We start from the raw sequence: 21,249 nt of genomic DNA, 5'->3' as shown, positions 1-21,249 counted from the left end.
GGGCCTTCGGCGATGCCCAGGCCTTCCCCCACCCCATCTCCCTTCTGCCCTCAGCCCTGCCAGGCCCCCCTGGGTCGTGAACATCTGCATAGACCATCAATGCCTCAAACCAGAGCCTCCCCTCCAGGCTGCCGATGGGAGGGACACAGCCTGGAGCCTTCTCCACAGCATCCCCTCCATCAGGTCCTCTTCAGATGTCAGTTAGATTTCAAAAGGCACTTAGGCCACTGCGGGGTACAGCTCCGAGTGGCAGGAATGTCTCTGGAGTGTGTCAACATAGAGAAATCAGAGGAAGGGCAGGAATGGGAGCAGGTGCTGCAGGATCTCACACCACTTGCCCCCATGCGTGGTCTCTGCCCAGACTCCTGGTTCCACCCCTTCCCAGGCAGGACTCCCTTGACCTGGACGGTTCATCCTTGTGTCTAACCTCCATGCTTCCTGCAGTAGCCAAAGTGGCTCTGTTCGTGCCCTTGCTAAGGAAGAAATGCGACTGGGGGTGCAGTCCTGCTCCCCTGGCCCTATAAAGATATCACCGACTGAAACCCCACCCTCCCTGATCTTCTTCATTAGTCCTAATCAGCGGGGTGTGGTGTTTCTCATTAACACGGCTGACTCACCCACACACCCTCCCGTTTGCTAGCTGTCAGCTTCCCACCCCTCCACTCCCCCCCAGCGTGCACGCACACACACACACACACACACCACCATCACCTTCACCACTACAGTTTCTGAAAGGAGCTCTTGCTCTCCTCAGCTGATCGCCTGGCACAGCCTCTACGGGGACCCAGGAGAGGGCCAGGGGTCGCCACGGCCTGATAGCTCTGGCTGTGAAATCAGAGATGAGGCAGGGAGGCCTGAGGGGCAGCTGGTGGTTGAAGGAGAGACAGAGGGCAGTGGGGCCGGAGCTGGGATGTTGGGTGTTGGCCTTTCACCGGGCACTCGGGGATGAGCTCATGGACAGCTTGGTGTCTGTGAATTCCCCCACACCACCAGCCGTCCAGCTCTGGGTCTGTGCTGATGACAGTGAATGGGTTCTTGGGTGTCTCCTCCAGCCTTAGCAGGATCTTCCCCCCACTTTGCTCCTGCGCAAGTTCTCCCGCCCTCCTCACCCTTCCAGGAGCTTAGAGATCCAGACCCCTCTGCCCCACGCTCTCTCAGGCCCTGGTGTTCCTGAATCACTCCCACAGAGTCCTTCCATCTGATCACAGCCCTGGTTGGGAAGAGGAGGATGAGTGTTGGCTGGGCTCCCCAGCCCCTCCTCCAGCCCCCCCACCCCTGATGTCTTCTCTTCTGGGCAGGCATTAAGTTAAAGGCTGTGGTTCTGGAGGACCTGGGCTGCGGAAACACTAGCTTTTTCTCCCTTCCTCCCCTTCCCTCCCAGCTCCACCCAGCTTCCCACCTTACACTTGAGCCCTTTCCCGGGTCCCCAGAAATCAAGGAGACAAGCTGCCAGAATCTGCACCCTATGTTGCCATGCTCCCCTCACCCTGGTGACAGGGGAAATGTCCAGGTTGCAGGATACCTGGGTGCCCTCCCCCCTCAAACGCGCTCAAGGACCAGATGTGGTTACTCAGGTCACGCCCCCTCCTGTAGCTCACTCCCAGGTCATCCTTTGCATTTTTTATCTATGGCTAGGATTTCTCTTGGCTTTGTGTCTCTTTACCGTCCCTAATTTACTAATGCCCTTCTAGCAAATGCTTCCAGAGAGCCAAACCAACCCAGACCCAGAAGCCTGGGTGCTACCTTCCTCCATGGGAATTCACGAAGGTGGGAAAAAACCAGGGGAACCCATGTGCCAGAGGTCCCGTAAGCTTCTTTCCCAGAGCTTGTGAGAAACCATGTCCCATAGGGATGTCTGTTCTCACCTTCCCTGGCACTCAGGACTCAGCTGCAGATGGAATCCAGGTTGGATAAACTTTTAGAGGCCAGCTATAGTTGCCAACTGCAACAGAAGAGCAGGGGAGACTGGGACATCTCCCCATGGGGGTCTGCACCTTGGCACTGAATGGAAAGGGATGTTAGCCGTGGGTCTGGAGCTGAGCCTTGGGCCTTCAATGAGCAACTGCCCCTGCCTTTTGTTTTTAAGTGAATCCTTGGCCAAAAGGGTCACGTGGAAATGAAAGGCAACCAGTGTTGATGAATAAGTAACTCAGGCCCTTTCTGCAGGCAAGAGGGCACAGCCCCAGCTGAGGCAGAAGTCATGGGTTCATGACCTGGCTCTGACCTCCCAGGCTATGGGACTTTTCAAGGCAGCTGCTGAGCCTGGAGCCCAGCCCCTCCCTGCTCTCTGACCCATAAGGACATAGATCCAAATGTTCCCTCCTCTTTGAGGCGCCTCCTCTTTGAGGTTCGCGGCACAAGAAATCATTTGATGAAAAAATCGTGCTACTGATAAATGAATCCCCAGGCTACAGAACCTCTACCTGCCAGACCTGCTGGAAGGGAAAATTCATGAGTCCCTGACATCTGCTCAGGGCTGGTCGCAAAGACACCCTCTGCTGCTCCCTACCTGTTCCAAATAAAGTCCACGTCACAGGTCACCTGTAGCCACTCACATGCCTGCATCTCCAGAATCACCTTGGAACATGGGTGCCCCGTGCATCCCCTACTTGCCCAATGCCCATCCTCCCATGGTTGTGGTTACCTGAGACAGTTTCCAAGACCTTCCGCTACAAGGGTTTCCTCCCCACCACAGCCACAGAGGGCACAGACCAAGCGCAGATGGAACAGGTAAGTTTTATTTGGACTTCCAACTTGTTCAGAGAGCTCAGGGGCCCCACTCCCCTCTCCAGTCCCCCTTCCCCATTCCCCCTCCCTAGGGGGACACTCAAGGTACAAGGCCATGTGCCTCTGGAGTCCTCAGCCCCTTCCCTGCCCCACACACCCCCTCACTCCCCTGCACTGAGGAGGGGGGGAGGGGTGTGAGGAGGTGGAGGACCTGGAAGAGTTGGATCAGAAAGGTACATGCACTGACAGTGGCGTCCACTGCCCGCACCGGGCTGGGACCCGGGAGGGGCTTGCAGCGGAGGGGGGCGGACTCATCGTGGGGCGGCAGGCTCTTGCCATAGCAAGCTCCACACCTCAGCCCTGGGGACCCCCTGGCCTCCTGCTTACCCGTCCTTCTGAGGGTTCGACTCTGAGGTAGATTTCACAGAGGGAATGTGGGGCTCTGGGGTGTGGGAAGGGGGTTAGCTCTTTTGAAGTTGATCTCCACAGCACCCTGGGCCCATCCTCAGGTTCTGGATTGGGAGGCGGGGCTGATGACACCCACCCAGCTAACAGAGGCTGAGTCACACCCGGGCTCCAGGGCACCTGTGGTGTCGGGGCTTGAGTGGGGTCAGGGCGGAGGGAAGCATCTGCCTTAACAATCTGTGCCTTGGTGCTGGGGGCTCCAGGAGGAGGGCATAGGCCTGGGAGGCTGGCACAGATAGTTCCCTAGCCTGACGGTCATGGCGCCTCAGGGCAGCCTCTTTAGGCTGGATGCTCCCAGTCCTCCAGGGTCCTCCCTCTCCTCTCCAGGATGGGCAGAGGGGGAGAACAGGGTTGGCCTGCAGGGAACGGCGAGTCCCGACCTGGCCATAGGATGGAGGAACTGGCGTCAGTGTGCAGGGGAGGCTCTGAGACCCCACAGGGAGGCATTCCCTGGACAGAGCACAGCCTGAGAAAGACGGACATCTGGGGAGGTGCTAGGGGAGCTCCTGGAGTCTTTTGATACCCTCCTCTCCCCCAGGCCCAAGCACTAGACACCTTCTTGGATCCAACCGTTTGAAAACAGAAAGGCAGAGGGAGAGGCTGGGTGGGATATGCCCCTTCCCACCCCAGCCCTGATCCCCACCTCCCCAGCAGAAGCCAGGGAGCTGGGGAGAGCCTCAGCTGACCTGGGAAAAGCCAGGGCTGAGTGGTGCCTGGACCAGGGAAGATGGCGCACACGTTGACTCGATAGCTAGTGGAGGTATCTGGGGGTCGCAAGGGGCAGGGGCCCCCTACGAGATTCATGCAGCATTCAAAGTGAGTGAGAGTTTGGGGGTGATGGGAGAAGGTGAAGAAACAGCCAGTGGGTGGGGGAGGCACCCTAGATCTTGCTGTTCTCCAGGTGAGAGTCAATGTGTTTGATGAGGGCATCATCGGGGTACCCGACAGGGAAACCCAGTTGGCAGAGGGGGCAGCTGCGGATATCAGAGCCCACTGTCTCCATCAGCAGCTGTGGGGAGAGAAGGGAGTCATTTATGGTCCACAATCCTCCCTTATGGTCCCCACATCCCAACCTGCCCTTCCCTGGGACCTGAGGCTGGGATGGCTGCAGCATGCAGAAGGCATCTGGGCACCCCTTCTCCTGTACCACCCCCTTCCTCCCCCTCCCTGACCACCTTCTACCAGTTCAGCACCCACTGCCCTGACCCCGGGCATAGTGTCCCCAGGAGGTGTGAATGGGGAGGTGGGTATGCTCAGCCCCCCAAGGCATCTGCGGTAATGAGGGAAGCCAAGACCCAGATATGCCCTCAGACTGACTAAGACACAGCTCTCAGGTAACTCAAAGCAATGGATAATCCTAAACAATGTACAACCCCAAATAATTTTCTGTTTGGTTTTGGAATATATTTTGGTCCTTTCAGGTGGCAAGAGTTGGCTCTGACATCCAGGAAACTCATTATTTCAGTGAAACGATACAGCCGTGAGATAAGGCGGTCTTCTAGGACAGACAGAAAGGGGCAGGGGCTCTGAGGCCTGATGGACAGAACTGGATGAGCAGGCCTGTCCCTGTCCGGAACCAAGACCCATGGCATCAGCATAGCCTCCATCACCAAGTAACAGCAGATGTTTACTACTGAGCCAGGCCCTGTGCAAGAGTGCTTTGGGCTCACTGCCTCCCTCTTAAGAACTCTCTAATGGAATTAGATAATAAATCATTGACCTCATTTTTGCAGATGAGAAAACTGAAGGCCAAGAAGATAAGTAACTTGCCGGAGGTCCCAAAGCTACTAAGTGGTGGAATCCAGAATCAAAGCCAGGACTGTCACTCTAAAGACCGGGGCCTTTAACCGTGAAACTGAACAAGTTTTAATGGTGCGGGCCCCAATTCATGCCAACAAAAGGCCACTGGAGAGAGAGGGGTTGCTGCGCCCCGGGAAGGGGGCGGTAACAAAGGAAGGGAGCTCCGCCCATCAATCAGGCGTGAAGAGGGCGGCGGGCCCCCACCACGCGGCCCCCCACCCCACGCCGGGTCTGAGGCACGTGCGCACGTGCCCGCGCACGTGCCCACTCACGTTGATGGACGGCCAGGACTGCGCGTGCTCGGCGTGGGTGTAGGCGGTGGCGGCGGGCGACTCCGGGATGGGGAAGCCAGCGCAGAACGAGGCGCAGCGGATGGCGCCAGCCTCCGGGCTGGGCGGGCTGGGCGGGCTGGCGGGCACGGCCCACTCCTCCTCCTCCGACGGCTGCTTCTCGAAGCGCAGGCGGATGCCCTCGAAGGCGCGCCGTGGGCTGAGGGGCCGGCCGGGGCCGTAGAGCTCGCTGCCGTAGGCCCGCGGCTTGGGCAGCGTGGCCGCCTCGGCCTGCAGCCAGGGCGGGGAGGCGCCCGCGTAGCCCGCGCCCTCCGCCATCTCCGAGTAGCTGCGCCGGCCCTGGAAGCCGGCCTTCACGTGGTGGCTGGGCGGCTTGGCGTAGGCTCGCTCGGCCAGTGTCCTCTCCCCGGGCGGCGGGGGTGGTGGGGGCCGGGGCTGCGGGGCCGGGCAGGCGGGAGGCCCTGGGGAGCGGCACTGCGGGCTGGGGGACTGGCATGGCGGCGGCACCGGCGAGCGGCGCTGCGGGACGGGCGACGGGCAGGAGGGCGAGGCCGGCGAGCGGCGCTGCTGGGGCGAAGGGCAGGGGGGCCCGGGAGAGCGGCGCTGGGGGACGGGGGACTGGCACGGGGGGCAAGGGGGCGCCGCTCGGGCCGGCGGGGAGTGCGAGGGACACTGGGGGGCCGGGGAGTGGCGCTGCGACAGCGGCGAGTGCCTCTGGCCTAGAAGAGAAGGGGGACAGTGGTGCGGAGAGAAGACGTCAGAACTGGGGAAACAGGGCCTTGCCGGCGACCAGTGCCCATCCACTCTCCGAACGGGAGTGGAAAAGGCCTGGGCACGGGGGAAGGAAGTGAAGGGTGGTCCCCGGACGCAGGACGGTGGCCATAGCTATCCCCTCCTTCCGGGTCCAGCTCCAGGCCTCCCCTGCCTCATCTCACCGCCACTCCGAGCCTGCTCCTGCAGCAGAGTCCTCAGGATCCTCCCCTGCAGGGAACTCAACTCCCGAAGCCGGCCCAGCTCCTCTGTCAGCTCCGTGTAAGCCAGCGCCAAATTCACCCTGAAGGACACCCAGTCACCCAGGTCAAGGCTTGACCCCAGCCTGCCCTGACCCTGAGGTCAGAGGGCAGGGAGTGGGGGAGAGGAGAAGGGAAATGGGTTCACTGCCACAGCTGTGGAGAACTGCGTCTGCCCCACATCTGGCCCTCCCCTCCCCTCCCCTCCCCTCCCAGGCCCTCCTAGCCCCGCTGCAGAAATTCTCTTGGGCTTTGAGGGCCACCTCAAACGGAACTTCTTCCAGGGAGCCCTCCCCCTCCCCCGAGCCTTACCTTGGTTTAGGGCAGTGGTTCCCAGACTATGGGCTGGGGATAGAGAGCTCAGTGATTTCAAGGGATCCCTGAGATTGTGTATTCACTGAGCCTTGTCTGTGGCCTGAACACACCTCATACAGGTATGTGTGAATGTTTTTCTAATCTGTGCAGAAGGTGTGGTGACAAATAAAACACAGATTCATCAAAGAGCTGCACTGAATTTATAGCAGGTTTTGTCCCTGTGAATTTTCTCAAAGAGCTCATGGTAATAGTTTAAGTGCAATCTGTGTATTGGGGGCAGGGGCTGCCTGAGGAGTCCTCACCTTTGAAAGATCAGGGATCACTGCTGCACAGCCTATGAAGAGCCCCATTCCATAAGTGAAGACATGGCCTTCTAGCTTGGCAGAGGTGCCAACTGATAAACTTGAACCCAAGTCTGCCTATTTCCAGGTCCACTGCTCTTGCTTCCACCTCAAAGCTGCCTCTGAGCTCGATTCAGCCTTGCAACTCCCAGGATCATCAGGGAACCCTTTACATGGAGCTGTTGTGCACTGAACACCTCCAGGGGGCGCCACTCACATTAAGCACCTAACAAAAGTTGCCTTGTTCTGGAACTTCACTGGGAGTTCCTCAAAGTTGGGGTCTATATCACTGTATTCGTATTCCCAGCATCTTGTCCAGGGTCTGGTACCCAGGAGCTGTTCAGTAAGTGAATATTGAATTGAGCCTCTCTATCCATTTTTCTCTCTTCCCTTTTTTTTCCTCGCACTTCATGCTCAGGCCTCCTGGGCACCCACCCTCATGGAGCTGGAACAGACTTAGCAAAGACTTCAACCACTTCCTTTTCTCTTCCTTTCTCTTTGGGTCCCTGTGACCCAGAATCACTGAAGGTTATCATTCTCAACACTGACCCTCCCCTCTCTCCCACCCCAGCCCGCACACCTCCAGGGAGCCTGTCTTGATGTCACATGAGGCTCTGCCATGGCCTTGGGTCACTGCTTTCATCTCTGATCTGGGGTTGGACCAATCCTGGGAAGCAGGGGATTTTGTTTCCTCAGATCTTGCCTCCTCAATCCAGAAGGGACTCTGGAACTTTGTGGAAGTTGGAGCTGGAGGGAAGTGGCAGGCAGAGGCTTGGCCAGTCCAGAGGGATTTCCTCACAGGGGAGGCCCTATTGCCCCAGTAGCTGAAGGGCCCTGGGCAGCAAGGAGAGGAGGGTGGAGGCAGTTCTCCAGACCCTGAGGGCCCTGTCCTCATCCCATGGTAATGGACGTGTGAGAGAGGATGTATGTGAATGGGAGGGAATGAAGGGAGGTGTGAGACCACTGTGATGGGTGTGAGGAACAGGGTGAGAGAGTGTGTGTGTGTGACCCCGGAGAAAAGGAGGGGAAGTCATGAGGTTAGGGCTTCAGAGGGCAGGAAAAGCCGAGGTGCAGAGGGTAGATGATGACTGAACTCCCTCGCTCTCTACTCACTGGCGGGCTCTCTCGCGCCAATCCTGGGGCAGAGCTGGGTGGAAGGGGGAGCCCCTCCCACAACAAAGCTATTTTTAACCCATTTGGACCAAAGCCAAATTCTTGCAAACAGGCTGGGATTCTGGGGGACAAGCCCACTTCTAAAGGCGGGAGAGTGCCCTCTACCAGTCTGATGGTGGACAGGGATGGACAGGAGCAGAGAGGAGGGAGTCCTTTTGGGAGCCCTGGCCAAGGTGCTGCAGCCTCTATCCCACCACATCTCAGCCGTCGTGTGTCCTATGTTCCCCCACGCTCTTCTTCAGCATGGGTCTGTGGGGAGAAATGGCATTGCCTTCATCAGACTGGGAGGCCAGTCTGTGTCCCACATTAAATTGGGGACTTCCCAGCAGGAGGCTCCCCTCTTCAAACCGAGGGAATCTGAGGGCAGGAGCTGCGTCTCCCCCGCTCAGACTGGGGGCTTTTGGAGGACTGTGCTAGCCCCTCAGTGGTGGGGGCAGGAGGGAGCCCTGGGCAGGGCACTGATGGAACATCCTCTCTGACCGAGCAACCACAGTTTCTCTCCCTGTCCGCCTTCACTGCTGTATCTCAGGTGACAGATACAGGCTGTCGCCTTCACACCCTGCCTTAGCGATCTCACCTGCCACACTCAGTTGCCAAGCTCCATCTCTCCCCGCTTGCCTTCTTCCGCATATCAGGAGCTACCCCAGTTTCCACCGCCCAGCTCCTGGCACCCTCCTCGCAGCAAAACAGGGCAAGAGGAAATGGAATGGAGAAGGCCCTGGCCCAAAATGCCCAGCCCCTCTTCCAGCTCTGACCCTGTGTCCTCCTGGAGCTCCAGGCAGCCCTTGCAACGACCTCTGAGACCCCGGGCAAGGTGGGGGGACCTGACCACCTGATGCCCCATGGCCCTGTGGGACCTCCCCCTTCATCGGGCGTCTCTGTCTCTTCCCACCTCAAGATGCTCAGGCCCAGGCTGCTAAATGTTCTAACAACCCGAATGACTCCCATTAGAAAACACTGCCAATTCAGTGGAAAAAAATCTCACTTCACAACACAACCAAGAGTCGCACACGTGCACCTGAATACACATTCCACTTCCTGGCTTCCTGGCCCACACCTGAGTGCTATTTTCCACCATCACAGCTGTCTGGGAAGGATGGGTCAGGTGAACGGCAGCAGATGGCTGCATTTGGGTGCTTCTTCATTGCTTAAATTATGGGGGAAAATCCTGTCTGAGTCTCTCAGAACTTGGGAAGGACTCAGGGAGAAAAGAGTCATAAATAATCTGTATGAGCCCTTATGGGCCAGGCATTGTACTAAGAATTTAATCTTCACAACAACCCTACAGTGTGACCACTCTTATTATCTCCATCTGAACAGATGAGAAAACTGAAGCTTACAGAGGTTAAGTCACTTGACCAAAGCCATAAAGCCCAGTAATAGTGGAGTTGCTGGAATGGGAGCTCCCGTCTCCTGGACTCCAAAGTCGAGGCTACTGACCACTAAGCTATCTACTGCCTTCCAAAAGGATCAGGGAACGGGGGAAAGGAGAGGTAGGAAGGCAGCAGAGGGAAAGATGAGGAGGAGGAGGAAGAGGCTGGGGACCTGCAAAGTGGCCTGGGAGCCCTGAGCATCACCAGCCCTGCCCTGGGAGGGGAGAGGAAGGCGCTAGACACGTGTGGAAGTGGAAGGACAGAGTTTATATTAAGAGGCCGGGTCAAGGTCACAGAGCAGTGGTGGCACAGAGTAGGGATGCAAACAGGCTCTTGGCACCTCAGCCTGCTGCGCTGGCACCTTCGGAAGAGCCACAGTGCAAATGGCAGCGTTGGCAGGAAAGAGGGCTCCCACCACTGCAAACCTTTCCACCCTTTGTTGACTTATCCTTTCATTCATTCTTTCCACGAATAATTGAGGGGGCTCAAAAATTCATCTGGAAACAATCATCTTCACTGTTATTGACAAAGCAACTGAGATGAGAAAGGTTAGAGACCTAAGCGTCTGCCTCTGTAAAAGGCCTCTTTCTGCCCCAAACCAGCTGGGAGACACGTCCGAGTGCAATGTCTTCCCCAGGGAAGTTCACTTGGGTGCCCTGTGCTGCGCTGCAGCCTCTGTGAGGATGCGGATTTGGATGCAGACGCAGATGTGGCAGGGTCGAAATTCAGACCAGCACTGGGTCATGGGATTAGAACTAGGGATGGATGGGCTTAAGGTCAGGATTAAGGCTGGGGTCGGGGTCAGATTAGTTCATTTTCAGTCAGGATTGTAGATGGAGCTGGGGGCAGGATGAGGGATAGGGTTACAGGGAGGGATGGGATCAGTATTAGGGATACGACCGGGGTAAGGATCAGAGCTGGTCATGTGGTCAGAATCCCTGGCTGACAGAATCAGCAGGAAAACAGAAATCCAGCATCCCCACCCCCTCCATCCTTGCCCATAGCTGCCCCCTGCTGCCCCCAGCCACCTCACCCCCGCGGGGGAATTGAGGGACCCAACTTTCCACCACCCACAGGCACACCCAGCATTAGTCTTCCCACCCGGCCCGACCCTCAGGGAGGGGACCACAGGCACCGGGCCGTGGAGGGACTTGAGGTTGCGGGCCGGGGGAGGAGGAAGTCGCATGCAACAACCCAGCGCTCCACCACTTCCTTTCAGGCGCCTTGAGCCCCTTCACTCTCCTCGGCCAGCTATGACTTGCGGTCCACAGAGCCCAGCTCTTCATGGCAGCCCCTGCCATGCTTCCAGCTCAGCCAGATGTTCTCTGTGTCTAGAAAGCCTCCTCAGATACAACCAAACCGAGAGGCTCACAGCAGGGCTAGGAACCAGGGTCCCCATTTCGGTTGGGGGGGCCCACACATCCCAGTTTGCCCAGGGCTGTCCTGGTTCACAGGAGTCACCTGGCATAATTATTAATAGGGCCCCCTTTCACTTTTAAAAATGATCAGGTTTAGTCAACAGATCATCTGGCTGCCCCTCATATAAGGGCCTTCTACTTGGATAAGAATGTGAACCAGAAAAACACCACAAGGTACCGTCACCCCATCTGCTCAGGACCTGTTTGGAATTTGCACTGAACTTCTCTGATTACTTCTTTGTAACCTTGGTTTGCTCAGATGTAAAAGGGGACAACACTGTCACATTTTGGTGAGAAACAAATGAGATTTTGTAGGTAAACTGCCTCGCAGAGTGTCTGCTGTGGATGAAGGCTCAGGGAAGCACCTAGGAGACGGGTGGAGAAAGGGGGAAACCAGTTTTGATCCTTTTCTAGAGATACCAGATCAGTGAGTTTGGTTTGAATGAGGGGAGGACGTGGAGTTCCCCATCGAGGGAGAGAGCATGGGTAAGAGCTGCTCTCTGCCTCCCTGGCAGGGAAAGGGTCAGAGACAGTTCAAAGCCCACCAACCCCTCAGACCACAATTAGGTTGGCGTGGTGGGCCCCTACTTCAGAACCCCTCCCCACCCTTGGGGAGCCCCGAGGCTGCAAGTGCTCAGGGCTTAATTCCTGTGGGCCGGGTACCCAGGCTGAAGGAAATTTGAAAGAAAGGAAGTAGGGAGGGTGAGAAGCGTGAAGGGGGAGGCCCTGGGCCCGCTGGTTCTGGGGCATGAGACTAAGCTCAGGGTACACGGGGGTCTCCGACTTCCGTCCTGACTCCCCCCCACAACTCTGCCCTTGACCTCCGTGCAGAGTTTCCATCCTCTCTCTCCGAGTTCACACTTCTCCCCCACCACTAACCGCAGCCCACGCAGAGGCTTGTGGGTGGAGAGAGGGGTGGGGGGTGGGCGGAAAAGCGCCCAGGCTACAACACTGAGCCCCCCACGTTGGGGAGAAAGGCCTCTAGTCCCCCCCATCACTCATACTGAATCCCCATCTTCTCACAGGGTGCTCCCCTCATGGATGAACCCCCTCCCTCACTGGCCCTCATTCCCCTGACGGAGCCCCCTCAAGGAGCCCCCTCTCCACAATCTCCCTTCCACCCTCAGCGCTGGCCACACCCTCGGGAAGGCCGCACTCAGGACCTGTGACCCCGAGTGCGGCCCAGAGGGAAGGAGGCCATGGGTTCTGCACCTCTCACTTGGCTGGGACCCTCCTGGGGTCCTCAGCTCCCTGCACATCCTCAGGAGCAGGTGGTCTCCACTCCTACCTCCTCCTTCATTATTGCCTTCGGCCTGCGAGTCACCCTCAGCGGCTCCTCCTCTGGGGCAATTTGTCCCCCTGGGCACCGACCACCAGATGCTGGGCTGACCGAACAGCAGGGAAATCTTGACCGGAGGTCAGACCTGGAGGGTGGCAGTCCGGTCTGGGCGCCCATTTTCAGAGGAACATTGATGACCTGGACCTGTGAGCCAGGGGCTGGGATGGGAGGGACTGGAAGCCTTGGGGCTGGGGCTGCGTCCCAGGACTGCCCCCTCAGCACCTGGGGGACTCACTGAGGGGAATTAATAGAGGTGGTGGCAGTACAAGTGAGGGCGTGTGAACAGCCAGGACTCCCACGGTGAAACTGGCCACCTGGAGGCATCCACACAGAGACGGGGGAGCACCTCTCGGGGGTACACAGGGTTCCCACAGAGGACTCGGCTGGACTCAGGAAGCTCTGTGGCTCCCTCTTTAGCCTTCACACCTCCATCTGGATAACCCACCCCAGCAATCCTCTCCCAGGAAGGTCCACATATAAAATTCCCACTAGCCTGGAGGCTTAGGCAGAAGTAGAAAGAAAATCAGGGGCTGGTGGGGGGAAAGGAGCTGGAGTAGATGACTGAGGCCTCCTCAGGTGGGAGGACGGGGAGGGAGCACTCGGGAAACGGCTTATTACCAAAAGGAGCTGAGTTTATAAGAAAATAAAACTACCGGGGGAGTGAGGACTTCCTCTGAGAATTAACTCTTGCCAAGCTGAGGCTATCCAGAGATGCTTGGCCTGAAAGGAAGTGTGAAGCTGGGCAGGCAGGGCCCAGCCGGCTCTACGGCTAGACGTCCAGGAGGCCCTGATGCAGAGCCCAAGCCATGGAGACCGAGGGGAGGAGCTGGAGGTCACCTCAGGTAGGAGCAGCCCTGGAGCAGAGCCCAGCTCCCTCTGGCCAAAGGGACAGGGTCGGGGCGGGTGGGGGTGCCTTGGGGTGCGAAGGAAAAGCGGCTGTCCGGGCCAGAATTAGTGGCATAGACGATATGACCTCCAAAAGCATCTGTGGGAGGGGTTCTCTTCTACTCACTCGCTCACGTGGCCCCTTGGGACCCACCCCCCCTTCTCTGCCTCCCCCACATCACCTTCTGCCACTTCTCCCAGCAACGACGGACCTCTGAGGCCATGAGGGAAACCTGGGGCCAGATTAGGTGAAGTGGACAAAGCTAAGCCACTCGGCATCCCAAGAGGGGTCCCTGAGATTCGAAACCTGGCTGTTCGGACTCCAGCCAAAAAAAATCCTCTCTCTGGGTTCAACCAATTGAGGGAGGCTTCACTGCTGGTCTTCTAAGAGGGAGTTGGATTCAGTGAGCCATAAAGGGCCCCACGGTGTGACTTTAGGGGCAAGCTATGATTCTAGAACGTGTGTGTGTGTGTGTGTGTGTGTGTGTGTGTGTGTGTGTGTGTGTGCGCTTTCCGGGTCTGGGTACACAGGCTAGGATGGACCCTGAGCCCCAGCCACAAGCTAGGGTGGACCCTCTCTGCAGAGGCCCCTAACAGCTGAGGGGTCCCGCCCATCAGTCCCACACACTGGGTTCTCACTCCCCAGCTATCACAGCCCCACCCAGGCCCTCACCCCAGGGTGCAGAGAGAGGTGAGAGGTACCCCCAACCGGCCAGAAGCCAGGAGGAAGGTGAGGAGGGAGCCTGCTGGGAGGAGGACCGGGGGTCCTGGGGCTGGGTGTGTGGTATGGTAGAGGGTTAGCTCCTGCCCTTGCTGGGCCTCAGTCTTCCCCTCTGATAAAAGTAGGGAGTCTGTGCCACACGTCTCATCTTAGGGGAGAAGGCTTAGGCGGAAGGAGGTTTGTGCTCTATTTCTCAGAAAGTGGGAGAGGACGAGTTCGGGTGCGGATGTGAAAGGCATCAGGCTCACTGCTGCCAGGCTGCGCTCACCCTCTCCCTGGCTGCTCAATGCTGCCCCGGAGGCCCCGCTACTAGGCTTCAACCTGACATAGCTCCCTCCCCACCTACTGCTGCCTCTCTTTAATGGCAGGATCCCCAAGGGACACCCCAGCATAATACGTTCTAATTCCCTGCATGCTGCTGTATGAACTCAAGGAAGGCCATCCTCTCCTAAGCCTCAGCTTTCTCTCTCCTGAGATAGGAGACGAGGCACCACAAATCCTAAAAGAGACCATCTCCTTCCTCCTTGTCAGGGAGGAGAGGGTTAACCCAAGCGGCTGGGCCTTGTTACTGGGATAGAAAATGGGCTCCAGAGAGGCCCCCAAACTCACCAGGGGACACTGAACATAGCAGCAAAGCTTCTGAGAAAGTCTCTCTCAACACCTGACACCTCAAGAAGACACAGGCCTGGGTGCCAGAGGAAAGCAAAGGGTACCTCCCAGAACCTGAGCACCTCCAGAAGCTCGCCTTCTTCCTGTGAAGGGCGCAGAGCCACACAAGCAACCCGACAGCGTGGAAGAGAGGTCCCCCAAACAATGTGCAGGGGGAGGAGAGAATCAAAGGGGGAACCTGGAAAATGCCGTCCCCGGGGGTGCAGAGGTTAAGAAGAGGATTACAGAGTGACTTACTGATCATCCCCAACTCTTTTCACCCACGCCATGTCGCGCTCTGACTGGTTGGAGGCCAGATCCTAAGGGAAAGATCGAGCAGTCAGACCCCAACCTCACCTTGCCTGAACTTCCCTTCTTTACCATTCCCAGGGCTGGTCTGTACTCAGTGAGGAAGTCCCAGATCTCTAAAGTCGTTTCCAGCAGCCCCCAGACCTTCAAGGAGCTCTGCAGGTGCCAGAGCAGGGACCCCAGGTCAGCACCCCCCCCTTTTTACCTGGGCCCGGGTCTCCTGCAGCTGCTTCAGCTCCCCCTGCAGCCGCTCACACTCAGCCTGGAGCTGCTCCTCCCGAAGCTGAGCCCCCCGGGCCTCTCCCTGGGCAGCCTCCAGAGCCTCTTCTAGCTGCCGCCGCTCCAGCTCACTCATACTCGGCGTGGGGCCTGGCCAGCCTGCCGGTAGAGGAAAGGACAATGTCAGGCTGGAACCAGCTGCTGGACACCCTCCACCCACTCCCAGATCAATACAAAGTGAAACAGGTGAGAACTGCAGCGTGAAGGATCCAAGAGAGACATCCAGAGGGTAGATATCCCAGGATGAGAGAGAGACCTCTACTGAGGGCAGAGGGGAACAGTGGGCTGAGCTGCTTTTTCTAATCTTTCTGGTGGCCAGGGGAGAAATAAGACGGGCTCTGGAACGGTTTCCCCAGCCAGACTCAAGTCTGAAAGCATCCTCAGGGGCCTCTCCTAATCACAACGGAAGACAGGCGGAGGGGACTCTGGGTGGGGCCGCCCTCTGCTGGCACATACAGGAATTGCATGGGAGAGCCTGGGAATGAAGGAGTTAAGGGCGGGGGATGCCAGTGGGAGAAACTGGGGTAATAGTTGATGAGGTGAGGGGACAGTTGGTAAGGAGGGATGAGGTGATTATGGGAGAAGTTTAAGACATTGTAATGGGGTGCTGACTATCAGTCTGAAACACTGGAGGTGTCCAATAGTGTTGAAATGGGGGGCTGGCTTGGGAACTTCAGAGCATGGAAAGCAGGGGTGGCTGAGATCTCACCGTGACTCAAGCCAGATCCGCCTCTTAGTGCCAAGTAGTGCAGGTCCAGATCAGCACAGGGCGGGGCAGGGGCAGGTGGGGGGCTCAGGCTGGGGAAGGCTGCATCCCGGAGGCCTTGTTGCTGCCGCAGCTGCTGCTCCAAACCACAGATCTGCCGCAGGTGGGTCTCCACCAGGGCCCGCTATGGGGGGGAAACAAAGGGGTGAGGATCTGCATCAGGTCAGGGCACACCTGTGGGCCGCCCAAACCCAGAACTTCTCCATGTCTGGGTATCCATCACCCCCCTAAACTGAGCAGAGACCCCAGGTCACATATCTCAACTCCACTCTCCAAGTGGCCATGAGTCTCCTCTCCCAGCAACTGCAATGCAGGTGTTTCTGGCTACTGCCCCTTGCAAGGTCAGAGTTAATGCCTCTTCCTTGTCACTAACATGCAGACACACTTATAAGAACACTCAGCCTCCTGTCCAGACACCACCACACCCTCAGGAGCATAATAATTTCCATTTTCATATGTCACTTAACCACTCTGGGCTTCACCTACCTCACCTATAACACGGAGCTAACCACACCTACCTCTTAAGTAAGTTTGTTACGAGGATTAGAATGAGTAAATATATCTAAAGAGATAAGAACGATGCCTGGCACAGTTAAGTGCCATTAAGTGTTTGTGATTGTTAAGTCAAAGCATTTTTTACACAAATGCCCAACAGCTCAGCAACGTTGTTATTATTTGCCCCACTTTTCACAGGCAGGACAGAGGCTAAGTGACTTGACCCAGCTCACAGCTAGGAGTCAGCAAGAGACCATGCCTCCTGATTCCAACACCTGCCCACCTGCTCACACGCATGGCTATACCCTGACTCAGAATCACACACAGGCCAAGGCCCATCCCAGCAGCCACGAACACTTTCAGTCACCTCTGCCCTCACCCACACAGCCTTCCAGCTCAGTGCTATAGGTGCAGGGTCGACGCAGCGTGAGCACCAAACATACACACAGATTCACAGTGTTCTACAGGGCTACTCACAGTCACCTCCTGTCACTGCATGGCCAGGATGTACACAGAGTCACTCACAACCTGTATGATACACACAACCCCACTCACCAGGCCAAACGGGCACTCACTCACAGACAGACACAAACACGGTGGGGTGCATTCCACAAGCACACAGCCAAGGTCACACCCTCAAGCACCCGGGCTCCCTGGACCTCACCATCTCCCCCAGCTCCGTCTCCAGGTCACTCTTCTCCACGCAGAGCTTCTCGTAAGCCTGGATCATCTCCCCGAGCTGTTCTTCCTGCTCCTTATTCTTCTGCAACTGGATGGGGCCCGGAGGGGGTGGAGTGCAGCCAGAGTCAGGCCCATCTTGACTTGGGGGCAGAGCAGCACCCTGTGCCTCCCACCCCCACTCCCAGCACCCAGTGGAGGGGTAGGAGGAGCTGCAGCTGGTTCTAGGGAGGTCCATGGCCATCTCTGATCAAGGAGATGGAAGGTCAGAGGCTGGGGAGGTTATCAGAAATGGACTGGAGCAAAGAGCTCAGGGAGGGCTCACCTCGTGCTGGAACTGGTTGAGCCGTTGCTGCAGGCTGACTTTCTCCACCTCCAGCAGGGAGCCATCCTTGATTTCATACAAAGAGAAGCCGTGCTCCTCTCCAAAGTCATTGATCAGTGGGTACTGCGGGTGGGGCAGGCCCTCAGAAGAGCTTCAGCCTTGCTGTGTCCCCATCCCACAACCTGCGTCAGAATCCTCGCCTCTCCCTCCCCACTCCAGTGGGATCTGTACATCCTGATTCCCATGGCCCTGTAGGCGTCTCCCACCAACCAGATCTTTTTTAGATCCAAGGTCCAGCATTCCAAAGCGGATCCCTCCTGATCCTTTCCTGATTGGTGCTGGGGTCTCCAGAGTTCCCATCCGTCCAGAGCAGCCACATCCCTCATGAGGGATCCTCAAGTTCCCAAGAGTCTGTACCCTGACCCCTCTTTTGGATCCCTGGAATCTCTGCCGGATCCCCAGTTCCTGCCACCCAGCAGCCCCCTCCCCTGTCACACACACAGCCAGACCCCCGTCATCTCCAGGTTCTGACCTTAATCTCGTAGACTTTGAGGCGGCGGCGGAGGGTGGCATTCTCCCTCTCCAGGCCCCCCAGCCGCTCTTTGATGTCTCCGTAGGCCGTGATCAGGGCAAAGTGGGAGGCGGAGCACATGTCCCCCCCCAGCGAGGGGTCTCCAGGGGCATCCAGCCACACCTCACTGGGCCCCAGGGCCTCCTGGGTCAGGAGGCTGATGTCATCCTCAAACATGGACTCCATGGCAAGGGCCTGGGCCACAGCCCACCCTGGGCCTCCTGGGAGAGCAGGAGCAACGAGCAACGCTGGAGAGGGTGGCCCAGAGCTTGTCCCTAATACCCCTTGTCCTGGCCTGAGGAGCCCTGCGGCCAGCTGAGATGCAGCCTGGTCCTGCCCCCGGGTCTCGCAGCCCCCTCCCAGACCCATCTTCTCTTCTCTGCTGCCTTTGGGGGAAGGAGCTAGGACCAGACAGAGGTGGCGGGGGTGGGGGTGGGGGGGGTGGAGCAGTGACAAATAGGGACAAGGAAGCGACGCCAGCAGCAGGGAAGGGCTCCTTCTGGAACCCAGGGAGAACTGTGGACAGGAGAGGGCGGCCTTCCCAGCACACAGGGCCCAGATGGGGACTGCCTTGACTCACTCCTCAGCCCCTTCTCCACCCCAGGCTTCACTTCCCCAAATACCTTTCTTCCAAGCTCCTCATGCCAGGCCTCTGGCACCCCTGGCTCCTCCCTAAGGAAGGCCCAGTGCTTCTGGGAGGGTCAGCCCCACCACTGTCAGAACATCCTCTGCTGGGCCCCCGCCCAGCTCCCCGGCTTCCTCCTCTAGGAACCCAGAGTTCAGGAAAAGGAAGTGCTTCCCCCACTCACACCAGGCCGGGCGGCTGTGGCAACCCTCCAGGCCCTCCACACCCCTGACCTGGGACCCACAGGAGGTCATCGGCTGAGTGTCTGAGGGTACACAGTGGGGAAGGGGGCTCTGGGAGAGGGCCCGGCGCAGGTGGAGAGGGCTGACAGAGAATTCTGAAGCCTGGCCTGTGTGCCTGCACAGAGGGAAATGGGGAGCCCTGAGAGGGGGCAGGAATGACTCAGGGCTCCCGAAAGAGTAGGCGAGGGGGTGCGTGTGTACTTTTCCTGGCCCTGTTTATGAATGTGTGTCTGTGGTTGGCATGTGTGGGGGGAATGTGTGTGTCTGTGAATGAGTGTAGGTGTATCACAGTCAATGAGTGCCTTAGCGGGGCTGCGGGCGGTGGGGGGGGGGGGTCGGAGGGAGTGGGGAAGTGGCCAGGAGGCCGTGTGTGTTTGTGTGTGCACGCGTGCGTGAGCGTGTGTGAAGGGTGGGCACGTTCGGGGCCGTGTGTCACGTGAGGCACTATGGGAATGTCCGAGGTGTGTGCGCGCGCGCGCGCCAGAGCGTGTGTGGAGAGGGGGCTCCCGAGGTGTGAGTTGAGGCAGTGGGGTCCGCGACATCCCAAAATCGGGCAGCAGGAGCCTGGGGTGAAGAGGGCCCAGGCCCAGGCCCCGACACTGCCCCGCCTTAAGTGCCAGGGAAACGCGTGTGACCGGGTCTGAGTAAGGAGTGTGTGCGCGCGTATTTGTACGGCTGGCCCCACCTTTAACCCTCTCCTCCCCAGGCCCATCCCCTCTCCCCAAACTCCGCTGTCCGCGCTCACCACACCCGCCCAGACCCCCGGCTGGCCGGCCACCTCGGGCCCAACTCCACTAGCCAGGGCTCTGGCCCCTTAGCGGCCGCGACCAGTGTTCGCTTCCTCTGCATCCCCCCCCCCACCCTCGACCCAGCGACCCCGCGCGAGAGCGACAGCAGGCGGATGGGGAGGGGGTGCCTCCTCGGCCCCGGGCCCCTTCTGCGGTCCCTTTAAGAGCCGCCCTTTAAACCCCTTTAGCTCGGCGGACAGAAACTGTCGCCCCTCCCCTCTCAGGGGCCGAGACCAGGCAGCCCCCTCCCCCACAGCCGGCCGAGCCCCGGGGCCCCAGTCCGCCGTCGCCGGGCCGGGGAAGGGGCTCCGGATGCGGTGCGGCCTGAGGAGCGGCGGAGGAGGGGGAAAGGGGGAATGCGGACTGCCGACGCCGGACCCTTCCCTCCCCGCCACCCTGGGCCAGCTGCGGGCCAACCTCCCGCCCCCTCCTCCGGTCCACCCCGCGACCCACAGGGGCCGGCCCTGGACGCCGTTCCCCTCCCCCCGCCCAGCCCAGCCGGGACTCACAGCTGCTGCGGGTTCCTGCTGGTAATCGCAGCTTACCCCCTCCGCCTGCTCCCTCCCCAGACCGGTGCCCCCACCCCCCTGGCACCGCGCTCTGCTCTCGCCCTGTCGCCGCCGGGTCTCTCCCCACCCCCCACCCCCTCCCCCCAACCCCCTCCCTCGCTCCCGCCCCGCTCCTCCTCCTCCGCCGCCGCCGCTGCCGCCGCCGCCGCCGCCGCCTCCTCCTCTTCCTCCTCCTCCTCCCCCCGGCTGCTCCGGGTTTCTCCGGCTGGGAAGGCGCCCCGGACCCCGCCGCGGCCACCACCACGTGGCAAGGGGCGGCCGGCCCCCGGCGTGCGGCCCCGCCTGGCAGCGCGCCCGGCGCCCACCAGCTCCCTGCTGCGCGGCCCATGCTCCGCGCCCCCTCCCAGACGCCTCCCATCGCACTGTGGCTTGGCGGCGTGTGTGGGGGAGTTTGCGGACGGCGCCGGGGCTCAGGAGGTGCTTTGGAATTTGCTTTGGGGCTGTATGTTTTGGGGAAAGTGAAGTTCTTTATTTGGATTGTTTTGGTCTTTGATCTTTTGAGAAGGAAAATATTAGACCTACTCTTCATAGCTCTTGGGAGAGGGGGCATTGCAATGATAATGAATACAATGACCTTAGGGTCCAGTCGGAGAGATTAGAGTTAAATCAGTAACTTTTTTGGAATTGAGAGTGAGCTAAGAAGATCAAAGTTCATTAGGAAGGGGGACAGCTTTCCTCTCCCACACACAGCCCCCTCCCCCCAACACACAGACGCACCCACAGGCCAGCGAAGTGAACAAACAACAGATTTCACCCTTCCACAAAGATTATTTGAGCACCGGCCAAACTGCTGGGCAGGAGTCACAAGTTTTTGCCACTTTCCCACTGTGTGACCTTGGGCAAGTTACTTAACCTCTCTGAATTAAATTGGAGTTAATTCCTGACCTGGGCAACTGTAGGAGAGGAATGGGGACCAGAACTAAAGGTGCTCTGTGAATCCTTAGGGGGGTGTTAATAAGTCATTTTGGTTATTCCCTGATGGATTAAAAAACCATGGGCAGAGGCATGGTCAACCTTGTTGCAGGTAGGGAATGATCAAGGGAAACTCTGGAGGACTCTGGCTAACCCCTACCAAGCCAACCCTGGAAAGAGAGTAT

At 58.6% G+C, this 21,249-nt stretch overlaps 1 protein-coding gene across 1 annotated transcript; it reads right to left on the bottom strand.

The window, feature by feature from the left end:
* Nucleotides 1–3,917: 3,917 nt before the first annotated feature.
* On the bottom strand, nucleotides 3,918–18,129 carry TBKBP1 (TBK1 binding protein 1). The gene is made up of 9 exons (XM_082860230.1): nucleotides 17,890–18,129; nucleotides 17,358–17,480; nucleotides 17,019–17,123; nucleotides 15,803–15,983; nucleotides 15,020–15,192; nucleotides 14,764–14,825; nucleotides 6,218–6,336; nucleotides 5,265–6,001; nucleotides 3,918–4,201 (listed from the first exon to the last, which is right to left on the bottom strand). The coding sequence occupies exons 1-9, from the start codon at nucleotides 18,112–18,114 to the stop codon at nucleotides 4,073–4,075; spliced, it is 1,854 nt and encodes a 617-aa protein (XP_082716356.1). The 5' UTR covers nucleotides 18,115–18,129; the 3' UTR covers nucleotides 3,918–4,072.
* Nucleotides 18,130–21,249: the final 3,120 nt, after the last annotated feature.

This window comes from Leucopleurus acutus, assembly GCF_964270905.1.
Source record: "Leucopleurus acutus genome assembly, chromosome: 19".
Classification (NCBI taxonomy): Eukaryota; Metazoa; Chordata; class Mammalia; order Artiodactyla; family Delphinidae; genus Leucopleurus; species Leucopleurus acutus.
Note: the sequence above shows the minus strand (reverse complement) of the source record. Positions and strands in the feature narration are given on the sequence as shown.